The 12519-nt window shown below is 36.6% G+C and overlaps 2 protein-coding genes across 2 annotated transcripts in view; both read right to left on the bottom strand.

Moving 5' to 3' along the window:
• Positions 1-1254: 1254 nt before the first annotated feature.
• On the bottom strand, positions 1255-3003 carry LOC106526230 (putative defense protein 3). The gene is made up of 5 exons (XM_014020787.1): positions 2800-3003; positions 1986-2098; positions 1703-1812; positions 1525-1589; positions 1255-1445 (listed from the first exon to the last, which is right to left on the bottom strand). The coding sequence occupies exons 1-5, from the start codon at positions 2981-2983 to the stop codon at positions 1339-1341; spliced, it is 579 nt and encodes a 192-aa protein (XP_013876241.1). The 5' UTR covers positions 2984-3003; the 3' UTR covers positions 1255-1338.
• A 1744-nt stretch (positions 3004-4747) lies between these two features.
• The window catches only part of egflam (EGF-like, fibronectin type III and laminin G domains), a gene marked incomplete in the record, with an annotated part of 23845 nt that continues 16073 nt past the window's right edge, over positions 4748-12519 (bottom strand). Inside the window, 12 exon segments of the mRNA XM_014020786.1 lie at positions 4748-6764; positions 6868-6971; positions 7233-7316; positions 7814-7957; positions 8124-8202; positions 8391-8414; positions 9015-9195; positions 9360-9476; positions 11142-11253; positions 11331-11574; positions 11929-12054; positions 12255-12444. Coding sequence (XP_013876240.1) covers positions 6613-6764; positions 6868-6971; positions 7233-7316; positions 7814-7957; positions 8124-8202; positions 8391-8414; positions 9015-9195; positions 9360-9476; positions 11142-11253; positions 11331-11574; positions 11929-12054; positions 12255-12444 — 1557 coding nt within the window.

The following is a 12519-nucleotide window of genomic DNA, read 5'->3' as shown; positions in this document are numbered from 1 at the left end:
ACTATAAGTATATACTGTATGTTTGTTTGTACACTTGAAGTGTATTAAGTATATTTTATTTACTTATTATTTACTTTATTTTACCCCAAGTATTTAGTTTACTTAGTGTAATATTTTTTTCACTTGGGTTTTTCTGCAAGGTTTTTTTTCCCCATTTCTGTGCATTTAGACAAACAACCTTGTCTTTATGGAAAAAGACATGAGCAGTGAGAGATGCATGAGTGTGACCCGGGCAGTGGGGTTTTCTGTTCCACATGTCAATGACTCATTTACCATTGAACTAGCTGGTAACACTGACGTTGTGCCTGGGCTCGGCGTTAAACATGTAGCGAGTGTTCTCTGACTGCAGCTGCAACCTCAGGCACACGAGCTGGTTGCAGATCAATACTTCACCAAATGGGATCATGGAGTTCCATTGAAAGTACCAAAACTAACATCGATAGAGAGGTTGTTCTGTGTTTGTCACAAAGATCACATCTGCTTGTTATTACATAGCTTACCTTTTTAACCCACATTAGGTGACACAAAATCCTTTTTTGTAGTTACAATATTTAAAATGTTTAAAATACCGAAGAGATCATTTAAAAATCTTAAAATATTTAATGTAGAATAAAAGTCATTTTACATTTTTACTTGTGTTCTTTCTTATAGATTAATGTTTTACGCGTTTTCATTTCAAAGTTGTCAAATCATAAAGCACTTTAATTGGCTCTAAATCTACTCTTTTGTAAGTTTATTCTGTCACCCTGAAATAGTGACAAATACAACAGGTTTTAGGTGCAAGATCCAGCAGCAGCAACTAGTTCAGTGATGCAGGAAATGGTGGACATCCCACTGAGCTCTCAAAGTCACATGTCATGCATGTCTTAAGCCTCTTTCATTTTTCTGTCCTCCATCATGCTACGAATCTGGGTTAGAGACCAAATCATGTGGAAAAAGCAGGTCATTATTTGCTTTTCAATACATGGAATGAGATAGTCAATAATGACCTGCCCCAGCTGGATTCTGCATCTCACACACAACCTACTTCTATTTTTTTAATTTCTATATATTTTATTGTCTTCTCCCCCTGCTCTTTTTATTGTCRTTGTAGCCCACTTGGAGTGGTTCTGATATGTTTTTAATGATTATAAATGATGTCAAGATTTTATCGCTTCTCATTCAGACCTTGTTTTATGCAGGTAAAAATCAAAATCAAAAGCTAAATTCATAATTCACGTAACATGAGCCCATTTTCAAAATATGTCCCATAAGTACAATCAATCAAAGTACAGATTTTTATTTGTAATGCACATCAGCATTCATAAACAAGTTGGTGTGAGTAAATRCTTCCTGTTTCTATCTCAGAATGTGTAACACCAGAAAACATGTCGCCAACAGAAGCGTTTTCTCTTCGGTCATTTGTGACCCTGCATCTGTAGCCAGCCCAAGATTGTTCTTTTTCTCTGAAAAACAAAAAGGATCAAATAAATATGTCTCTTATTTATTTGTTTGTCTGTTTGTCACGTACTGCTGTGTACTTACCACTGGTCAGAGTGTTGGACCTCACATCAACCCAAAACACACTGAACTGCTTTGCTACTGTGGCCCTGAGGAAAACAGAAAAATAAAAAAAACACAAAAATAGAGATTGTTTAGGATTTGTCTTAACCACTTTGAGAGTGAATTTGTGTAGTGCCATAAAACAACGGGATGAATTTACATAAAGTAGACTGGGCCCATTGTGTTGGGTGGGATCCAGCTGAACACAGTGGTGTTTCCTTTCAGGTTGGTGTTAGAGTGAGTGACAGCACCTTGTGGATTCCCTGCACACTGTGTGAGTAAAACATATTTAGTCTTTACTGAAAGCTGCAAAGTTTTATCTAGTTGAACATATTTCTGAACTTGTGCAAGGCCTGACCAGTCTTTTAGGAGTTTACAAGTTTAGGTTCAATTTAGGATCATGAATCGTTTTAATCAACACGTGCTTGAAGTGAAAGATCAACCTTCAGGAATTTGGTGTCCGGAGGAGGGAGTCTCCAGCTACCCAAAGCGTTAGCGCTGCCTTGTGTTCGAGCTTCAAGAAGAACTCCTCTGTAGTCTGGGCCAACTATAGTTACTGCAGGGAAACACAACAGACATTTATGTGTCAGTGCACAATCAAAATCCCTTCAGAAATATATCTAATAGATATATAGTAGCTAAAAATATAGTGCAGACCGATATAAGCTGGCCTAATCCTTTGACCCCTAGGCTTTTTTTTTTTCTCTCTTTTTTTGTTGAGTATCAGCTCTACAATAGGGCCAAACTAAATCATTTTCAGCTTTAGTTGTTTGAGAAACTTTTGAGAATTCTGAAACAAAATTCTTACTTACGCTGAACTAAAACATGAAAAACTAAAGCGAATATTGACAATGTTGCTCTCAGTAAATCAAAACTGCATTTTTACAATTATTGCTTTAACATCAGGAAGAAGGAAACGCCCAGGGCTAAAAGAGTAAATGGAGGACTTGTGGCGGGTCAAAAKCTTAGTGGTGCCAGTGATCCTTGAAGCGGTCGGTGCTGTGACCCCACAAACAGAAAGAATTACTCCAACGGGAACAATCTAAGAGGTCTCTGCCCAGAAAAACACAGACCTGGGATCAGCTAAGATTCYAGAACCCTCAAACTCCCAGGGCTCTGCTAGAAGGGAATTTAACAAGTAGTTGAGGATTTAGGGTAAATTTCACATATTTTTTTATTGCAATTGATAGTTTAGCAGATACTTAATTTAAGCAATTTGGTTGATCTAATGATGTCAGTGTTCATTGTTTTCCTTACCTGTAACGGGCACGCCTGGCTGAAACGTCTTGCTGTTGGTGAGAATGCTGTAGGGAGCCGGTGAAGGCTGAGGCTGAACTCCATGTCGAGGGATCATAGCCTCRCAGGCGCCGGTGGGAGCACCGTTCGGGTAGCATTCAACCAAACATAGCACTTTAAGGAGAAATAAAGCCAGCAGCAACATGGTGCTAGAATGAATGAAAATCACAGAACAACAAAAACCAAAAGAGAGGGCCTTTTAAAAAAACTCCCACTGCTGAGTCATGAGACCAAAACATTCAACATTTGCTTTGCTAGAGACTTTCAAAGGCATGAAATTGATTTCATATATATTTTGTAAGCATGATAAGATAGATGCTTTTCAGTAGCAAAGGTCAATGATCTAGCAAGAGTTGACTTTTAGGCTTGAAAAGAATGCTTTTAGTTATTAACCATTTTAAAATTATATTGAAAGTTTAATTACTGATAATTAACATTACTGCACTAAAGTGTACATCGATAAATAGTATAACCAACACATTATGTAACGTTTCATAGCCTTGTAGTGGAGTCTCACTTTTCAACTCTTTTGTTTTGAAATATGAAAATAATCAGAAAACACAGACTTGTTTTGCCAGTTGAAGAAGGAAACAGATGACAGGCAGAGACAAACTTTGCTTTGACTCTGAGCAGAACCAAACGCCTGAAGGCGAAAGCTTGTCCCGTTTCATGATGTTCTCTCTGGCTTTCACTTAAAGAAATGTTCATTTCATAATAAAGTCGAGCTGCACCTTTTCTACCATTTTTGTATGACGTGTTGTGTAAAATTGTTAGACTGAGTGCAGGATATACTTTCTGCATTTTTTTTTTTTTTTGTAAACTCGTGCTCATTATGTTGCGTGACAGTGTTTTGTTCCAGCTGATTATAGAATTATTGACAGAGTGCACATTAACTAATTCATTTTCCATGCGCTGTCATAACATAGTGACTCCGTGCTTCAGGATTTTGTTTCCAGTAGTCTTTCCTAACCTGAACACTCAGGTTGTTAAATAAAATTTTGAATTAGAAATTATGCAAAAATTGAAGATGACCTAATGACTTGAGACTAAAATTGAGAAAAAAATGTAAGAAATTGTGAATAATGTTAATCTATATGTTACCTTGTTTGTTCATGTCAAAACCAACAAAAAACATTCAAGTTATACAAATTTGTTATTGTACATTTTAGACAATTATTTAYGTGTAACGATAAAGACAGCAGGAAAAACTGCAATAAAAAATGTCAACTTATCATCTGTTCTACAATTTGTAAAATGTAACACTAAAACTTGCAGCCTTACTTGGGCTTAAAATGGCCTGTAGACAGAATAATAACAGCAGACTTGCAGTCTTAAGTACATTTGCTTTGGGAATTAAAAAATTGTGATTTGTGTAACAATTTTTTTGTTTGTTTGTTTTTGATTCAGAGCTGCTGTTACTCAGTTATATATTTTGTGTTTTCATAATTTCACCCTACAGGCCAACCAAAGTGATTCCTTATGGCAACACATTTAATATTTGCTCATGATATTGATTTCATAACTATCAGTCAACATGTGTGGCTTTCATTTGACCATTTTTTGAATCTTAGAGCACTCGTGATTTGAATTCTGCAGATTTTACTGCTTCTATATTGTGGAAAAAATGTGACAAATAAATCATATATGAGTGTTTTGTTTTCCACATGTCCAACATAAACTCTTCCTCACCACAGTGACAGGTGTGAAAGTGTTGTTGTCCTGAGTGACCGCATCAGGCAGAAATAGCTTTTGAAGTATTTTCATGGCTGCAGAGGTTGGTTGAGTCTAACTTGAACCAGAGTAAAACTGATCATGTGGCACAGAAACAAAGAAGTCTAGTTTTCTAAATCCAAATGAAAATATAATTAGACTGCATATAAATGCACAAGTAGCACAGTAGACAAAATATATATTTCAAAACAACACATTTTATTTAAACAATAGAAGACGAATTAGAAAATCTCAACGGATAACTGTGGTGTAACAAAAACATGTTAGTTTATATAATTAATCAATCAGCAGACTTTTTGGATAGGCAATTGTCTTTCTTTTAAAAATAATTATGTAGTTCTGTGTCTTTTAGTAATTTGGAAAAAAGCTGCAGTTCAGTTCAGTTCAATGTACTTTCTGAAATACCCTAAAAAACTTTAAAATTATGTTTATTTGGTTATTTGAGAATAGTTTCTTTTTATTCTGAGCTGGTTATTTAGGGAGGTATTAAGGCAAGACTATGTGTTTGTATATTTGCACAGTTAGTCAGTATGAACCATTCCTGTTCACACCTTCAATTTGAAAAATAACCAAGCCTGGTCAGACAAAAAAATTTTTAACGACTTTTAGAAACATTACACACATACATCAACAACTTCCTATAGTCTAAGGTCACTTATAACATTGCAAATTTCATCAGAACTACTACTTTTTTACACAGTGTACAGTAATCCATCTAGTTTAATTGTTATACATTCATATTTCACCATCACATTGTGTATTTTGTTTTAGCTACTCTGTCTTTTAGTTTGTTTAGTTTGTATTTCCTTTTTGAGCGCTCAAGTTTTAGGGTTCATGTTGTGAGATGCAGTGACACCTAGTGGTGAAGTTACAGACTGCAACCAAAAATAAAATAAAATAAAACTTTCCATCCCATCTTCCTTTTTTGCAGTTGAACGAAGAAACGTAGGGTTTGTTTGTATCAGCGTAGAACCATGATGGCAAACTAAAAACTAAAAATAAAATATCTTTCTTAGAACAAAACCACAACATGTCTACCTCTACCAGGAATCGTTACTTATTAAAACAYGTGTTTAAATTAACAGATGTACCCGCCCTAAATATTACAAAATAAAACACATTTCAAACATTTTTCCGTAAGTTATCTTTTCCTAGTTTGATAATATAAGATAAAAATCTAATGAAATTCAAGGCTGTAGTGCACAGTACTGTGGTTTGTGTCAGATGACCAGATCTCATGGTCATTTTCTCAAACTTTTCAGTTTCATTTACCGTATCAAAATCAACTTTTCATGTGACTAACATCTGATAGCTCCAAACAAAAGATCACATAACCTAGAAGATAGTAAAAAAAAAGCATTTTGTGCCGTTGACATTTTTTCTCAGCAAAACCAAACATCTTGCAAAAACAGAATAATAAAACATCTCAAACAAGAACACCAGTGTCACAACAAAGACAAGAAAACCCTCTAGGACTAAATCTAAAATCCCTTAAAAAGAAGTTTATCTCTGCTAGCTGCTCTGGGTCAGGTTCACGGTGTCTTTGATCTCTTCGTGGTTCTTTCAGCAGTCATAGAAGGATTTACAGTACAAAAAAGCAGATACAGTAGGACTCATCCCATGGGGGGAAAAGTGATTTTTTTTCTTCTTTCTTTTTATTTTTTATACATGTTTGTTTTCAAAGAAATTCATTACCAATGAAGATAATCTTTCTCTCTCCTCTCAGGAAACACTCGTGTTGTGGTGATGGTGTCGTTTTGTTTTCCGCAGGATCAAAATTATCAATCCAGACAAAAAATCACCAACACTTACATCATCTTTGAGATTTAAAGCTTCATGTTGAAAAATCATAGAAAAAAATTCCAGTGACTCAAACTGACTGTACTGTTCTTTTTTCCAGTTTGAGTTTCAGACACATCCGGTCTGGTTTAGTACATTTAGCAAAAGAAAACAAAAATGCTTTTTGCGCATTTGGTGTCGATAAATAAAATCTGATTTGGTCCACCCGGGGGGAAATGGTCATCGTCTGTAAGAAAACATTCTCTAGTTGGAGCAGGTGTTGATGTTTTTTCCGTCAGCCGCATCCTCAACCAGAGCTAAGTGGTAGTCAGTAGAAAGAGTGAAATGGGACACGCAGCCCACCAAGCCTCCGATGTACTGCCTGTTCGTGTGAAGAGCGATCTCTTTCATGCCACCTGGGGTTGAACACAAAGAGTGCAGATAAGAGAGAGAGTGTAGAAATGCAGATAACAAAATGATGGTTTTGACAGAACATCCAGCACAAAGAGCCTCACCCACCAACATATAGAGGACCATTGATGTTGAGTTGTCTCATCATGCCAGGTGACCTGCCTGTCTTTGCTCCATAATCATCAACTGTCAGCTTCCCGGACTGACCATCTCTGAAAGATAAAAGACAAATGAGTAAACAAAGATTATGTCTTATGGGCAAACTGGTGTTTTGTTTTTTCATTTCCCACAAATGCTTGAATGTTTCAGATTTTTCTGCCCTCTATCAAGCACATTGAGATTTTTAACAACTCTAAACTTATTATTTTGGTTTTCTCTTTTACAGCAAGGCCTCAGCCGAGCATCGGTGCCTTTTCACTGGACGTCTTATTTCAAAGGAATTATGAATAAGTGATCTGAGTTGGCGTTTTTACCTGACAGCCTTGACTTTGTGCCATTTCCCGTCACTGAAAGTCCCGTTGACAACGACGTTAACCACACCACTGCCCAAGTTATAACTGCAACCACAGAAACACAAGAAATTCAATTAGTGGAACAGCATAACTTAAAATAAAAATAAAAAATTCAGGATTTACTTTYTAAACATTGATTCTGTTGGTTTGGTCTCTGATGATTTGAGATTAAGTTTTTAAAGTCTGCTGAAATGTGACTTTCCCACCCCGACTCTTATTTATTTATTTGATCAAAGAGGACATACATGAGTCATTAGACATGCTGAACCATGACTAAACAACAGGGGAGAGGATAGTTCCAAAGATAAAATGGGTSTCTCAGTTTGAACGCTCTTAATTTAGTTTGTAATGTTTTCAGTCTTTGCTTGACCAATATGCTGAACATGATTGCTCACTTTCAAGTCACTTGTGGAGAGAAGTGAACTTGGTTACTCTGGGAGTTTAATCACAAGTAATTTATAATAAAAAACCCATGTTATATTCATTTAATTTTTTTTTTATTAACTGTCTGCCAGATTTTGAATAAAGTCTAAAAGAAACACCTGAAAATGAGAGCTCCATCCTGGAGCCCCAAAGACAGGAAGTCACTGTTGGGTCTCATTGGACTGTCTCCTCTCCACAGTAACAAGCCATCATTAGCTGTGCTTTTAAAACGCATGAACAGGTTAGTCCTGGAACCAGAAACTCTGAAAAAAAACATGAAATAAAGATATATTTTGTGAGGCAGTGATGCGAGTTGATTAGAACATTTGAAAAATGTGTGGAATGAGCAGCTTTTTTTTTTGTTCGGTCTTTATTATTGCAGACAAATGTTTATGTGWTGAAGAGATGAAATCCAACGTCACTGCCAACCTTTTAAGGATATCTCTGTTGTCGTAGGTCAAGTAACTCCTGCCGATAAACTGTGGGATTTCTATGGCTTCAGTCACAGCTGGGCAGAAAAAAGAGGAAAACAAAACAGTAATACTTTCCTGTCATCACAAGGTGGCAACATCAGCTTGTATCTAACAGCTAAGACTAGACGTCAGTCTGTAGAGAGAAATGAGTGAAAATGAAAGGAGTTTTAATTAAACTTCACTTTGCTGGTGTTTGCTTTAAAAATGTATAGAAAAAACTTACTGTTCAAACAGTAATTTCCACACTCTGCTCAACGAAAGCATTAAAAACAAAACAAAAAAAGGAACAGACAGATTTGAAGGTCATTTCTTGACAAAATAAAAACAATTAATAACAGAGAGAGAATATTGTGCTAAAAATATTCCCCAAACAAAATTAGTTGTTCTGTAGTTGATTTTCATTTCATTTATTTTAATCTCCATGAGCTGTGACACGCACAGCTCCTAGTCATTTAAAGCAGGTTCTTCACCAGACTTCACAGTTTACCACCAAAACACTGACATTTTATTCACTTATTTATTCAGTGGCAATTTATTATTTGCTTTAGACTGTAAGTTTTCATATTTAACTCTGTGGATTTTGTTCAAGATATAAAAATAGATCATTTGCACTGTTTGCCATCAAACAAAATAAAAAATAAAATGTTTCTGATGAATTTTGTATACATTAAAGATTTGTCTCAGTGATTTGATAACTAAAGCCTGCTGTTTGCACGTAACAAACTGGGAAATACCCATCAACCTCTGAGATGTGCTGGTTGTTATTTGAACATTAGCTTACACTTTTGGATCCATAACTTTGTTCACAATGAAAACATCATCAACAGCACAGCAGAGAGAATAATACCTTTCTGGCAGTGTCTTCCATCGTACCCCAGAGGGCAGTCGCACTCATAGCCATCCCACTTCGGCCGGCACGTCCCTCCATTGGCGCAGGGGCTTTCCACACATGGGTGAGCTGAATTTTGAACGTTAACTCCACCAGCAGAGTCAGTCGTGATCGGGATGTTGCGGTCATTGAGAACCAGCTGAGGAGACAAAAAGAAAATGTGTCTCTTTTTTGTTTCCAATGAACCAGTGATTGCAGTCAGATATGGATACATGACGGTAAATTTAAAGAAAACACTGTTTGCTTTAAACTCCATTGTGTGACAAATGTTTGCGTGTGGATGTGCGACACTGCATCTTTCACCTTCTGAATGACTCCAGTGAAGGGCTTTGTTACACCTGCCGTTCTCTTGGTTTTCTCATAAACAGGCACTCCGCCGACATAAAGAGGTGAACTGCAGTTGATCTGAGTGAAAGCGCCCTAACAAAATAAAAATAGATTATTGTTGAAACTTATAAATAAATCTACTTATCTCATATATATTAATATGTTTTAGGAATGTAATTACATGTGTTATTTTCCTCATTAAATAAAGTTTACTTGATAGTTAACATCACATTTTTTTACATTGCAAAATGCACTACACTACAGGATGTTTCATCTTGTGAGCAAAGTACATTGGGCCTCATGCAAGAACATGTTCATATTCTTCTCCTAAATTTCTCTTACTTTTGTTCATACGAACATGTCACGTCAGATTCAACAAACTCTTCTATCTTCAGGAAAAGTGCGTAAATGAGCTGCATAAATTCCACCTGTTCGTATCCAGCTGCTCGTGCACGCGAGAGGAGATCAGCATAATTACCACCCCAAAAACACCATATAAGGCTGTGTTTCCTGCCTCATATATCAGGAAGTGTCCATTCATGAAAATGACAGCGAAAACTAAAAAGAGAAAAACTTTACGAGTTCAGAGATTGAAGTCCGTCTGTCAGAGATCCAGAAAAGAAAATCTGTCATTTTTAGCAGGTCAGCTGTGGAATAAAAAGAGCTGCTAAAAGTATAAACAACTGTGTTAAATCATTTTCATTTATTCAGAAGCCGCAGCGCTGTGCACCGTACCACCCCCCCCCCCCCCCACTCCCAGTTGTGGTTCTGAAATAAGCATTTTAAAATGTTTTCAAAATAAGTCTGGCACTTTGGAGAAAACTCAGGACTTGCTAGAGGGATTATGTATCCCCTCTGGTCTGGGAACGTCTCAGAGTCCTCCAGGACGAGCTGGAAGGTGTCACTGGGGAGAGCGGGGTCTCTCAGCTGCTCCCCACGACCCAATCCCAGATAAGCAGCAGAAAACGGACAGACGGATATTTTCTATTGTTAGTCTAAATTATTACATTTAAAATTATAACTCTAATTCAAGCAGAATAGCCTATTGTCAACATAACTATGGAATGTGATTTATTTTCAACTCAAAATATCTTCAAACTAATGAAATATAAATTTCTTAGTGAAGAAAACCCGTCTGGATAACAGCAGACTGACTGTTCGTAAAATATACGACAGGTCTGGACCACTCGTGAATTTTGTTCGTATCTGAAAAAAATCTTAGAATACGAAAACATTGGTGAATGCCACAAATTCTCCTAAATCACTCGTACGCACAACTTAAGAACAAATCTGTGCGTACGAACGSTTCTTGCATGAGGCCCATTGAGTTTAAATTTAGAAGATTTGTATTTTTGAAATGTCTCTATTAAATTAACATAAAATTATGGAGGGTTTATTTTAATGGATTAGATTATATACAAATTTTAAGTAAAGTTTTGTTAAATTCTTATCAGTAATCAGTATCTTACCTGCATTAGATTACTCTAGGAACTATCAGTTTAGAAAACAAGGCAGAGGTTCTCAGCAGCTTTCTGCTATCTCAAATCACAATTTTAAAATTTAGGAAATTGTTTTGAAACTGCCCCATTTACTTCTGTCTGATTCTTTTAGTTAATAATTCTTGAAAGATTTTTACTGCAGGTAAGACACTGACAGCTTCACATAACACAACTTCAAAAAAATTATAACTGTTACTTTACATACATATAAAAGTTTATGTTTAATATTTTTGTTCTTTATTTTAAAGCACATAAATACCTCAGAAATTCCCTCCATTGGTTTCTGGTTGTCCACTTGCAGAATCCCGCTCTTCGCTGTGCGAGACACTCTGAGCTCATGCCATGAGTCCAGACTTATCTGCTCCTCACTCCTGAAGCACAGATCATTTCACATTCACAACAAATTAGAAAACATAAACGCTGAGATAAGACAGGAACTTTCTTATACCTGATGACAGCTTCTCCAGAGCCGCAGTCAAACCTAAACTCCACGTATCTGTCCACCAGCTTTATAGCCAAGAAGTCTCTGCTGTCCKCATCGTCACTGTACAGGAGCACCCCATTGGGCATGGACGGCCAGAACGTCACCTCAAACTCCATGAAGGAAAGGTAACTCTGAGAGGACTGAGGCCACGGGATGACGGCATATGAAAACACTGTTTCGTTGAAGAGCGGTGAGGACAGCAAGAAGCCTGAGGAATTGAGAGGAGATCAGAGAATACAAAAAGGAAAGTTTTAACGATTAAGAAAAAGTCATTTTGAAGAAAAATAAGTCAAAAGGAAGGGCACAAGGAGGAGAAAAAGAAAAGTTGAAAATGTGTTCTAACACGCAATCAATCCCTTTCCCTTTATGTAAGAAATAATAATCCTCATTTTAGACAATTTTCTTCAATCTGTCCATAAATTGTTGAGTAATTACCGTAAACGCTCAGCATGACAGCTGTTATTTATTTATTTTTTTACTATTAAAGTAGTTAAAAACTTGTAAATATGGCTAGTGTGTAACTTGAGTGCAATAAAAAAAGAAGCCAATACATTTAACTTACTCTCTTCACAAAGGGCTCCCCTGAAGCCCAGCGGGCACAGACAAATGTAGCCATCGGCACGGTTTGCAAAGCAGACGCCACCGTTGGCACAGCTGACCATGTCGCACACTCTGTCGCTGCATTCACCTTGAAAAAAATATCAGATTCTGAAAATTGTCCATACAAAGGATATTTAAGTTCTCACATGGTTTTAGTGTTTCAGCTAACATCCCACCTCTATTGCTAGGTATAAAATATATAAAAAATATTGCTACATAAGGTAAATGAGCAACAAAAGGTTTATTTAAAAAGAGTAGAAAAGTAAAGCATCTTGTTTGTTTTCTCACCTATATCAGCCCCACTCAGAGCTTTGCCGAGAGGCCACGGCCTGATGTCTGTCACTTTGTTGTTGATGGTCAGACTCTGTATGCAGCCCACAAAGCCACTATTAGTTCCTGTTGCCTTGAACAGCCAGTAAGCACTTGGAGATCCACCCACGTATAACGGGGAGCGGAAAGTAATCTTAGTGTACTGGCCCTGAAGGAGAAACACTGAAGTGAGCAAAGTGGCAGAAAACTCAGAGTTTTTAGAAAGTAAATTTTTTTTTTTGGT

This window comes from Austrofundulus limnaeus, unplaced genomic scaffold (genome assembly GCF_001266775.1).
Source record: "Austrofundulus limnaeus strain Quisiro unplaced genomic scaffold, Austrofundulus_limnaeus-1.0 Scaffold265, whole genome shotgun sequence".
NCBI classification, from domain to species: Eukaryota; Metazoa; Chordata; class Actinopteri; order Cyprinodontiformes; family Rivulidae; genus Austrofundulus; species Austrofundulus limnaeus.
The sequence above is the reverse complement of the archived record's forward strand: the minus strand, read 5'-3'. Positions and strand labels throughout refer to the sequence as shown.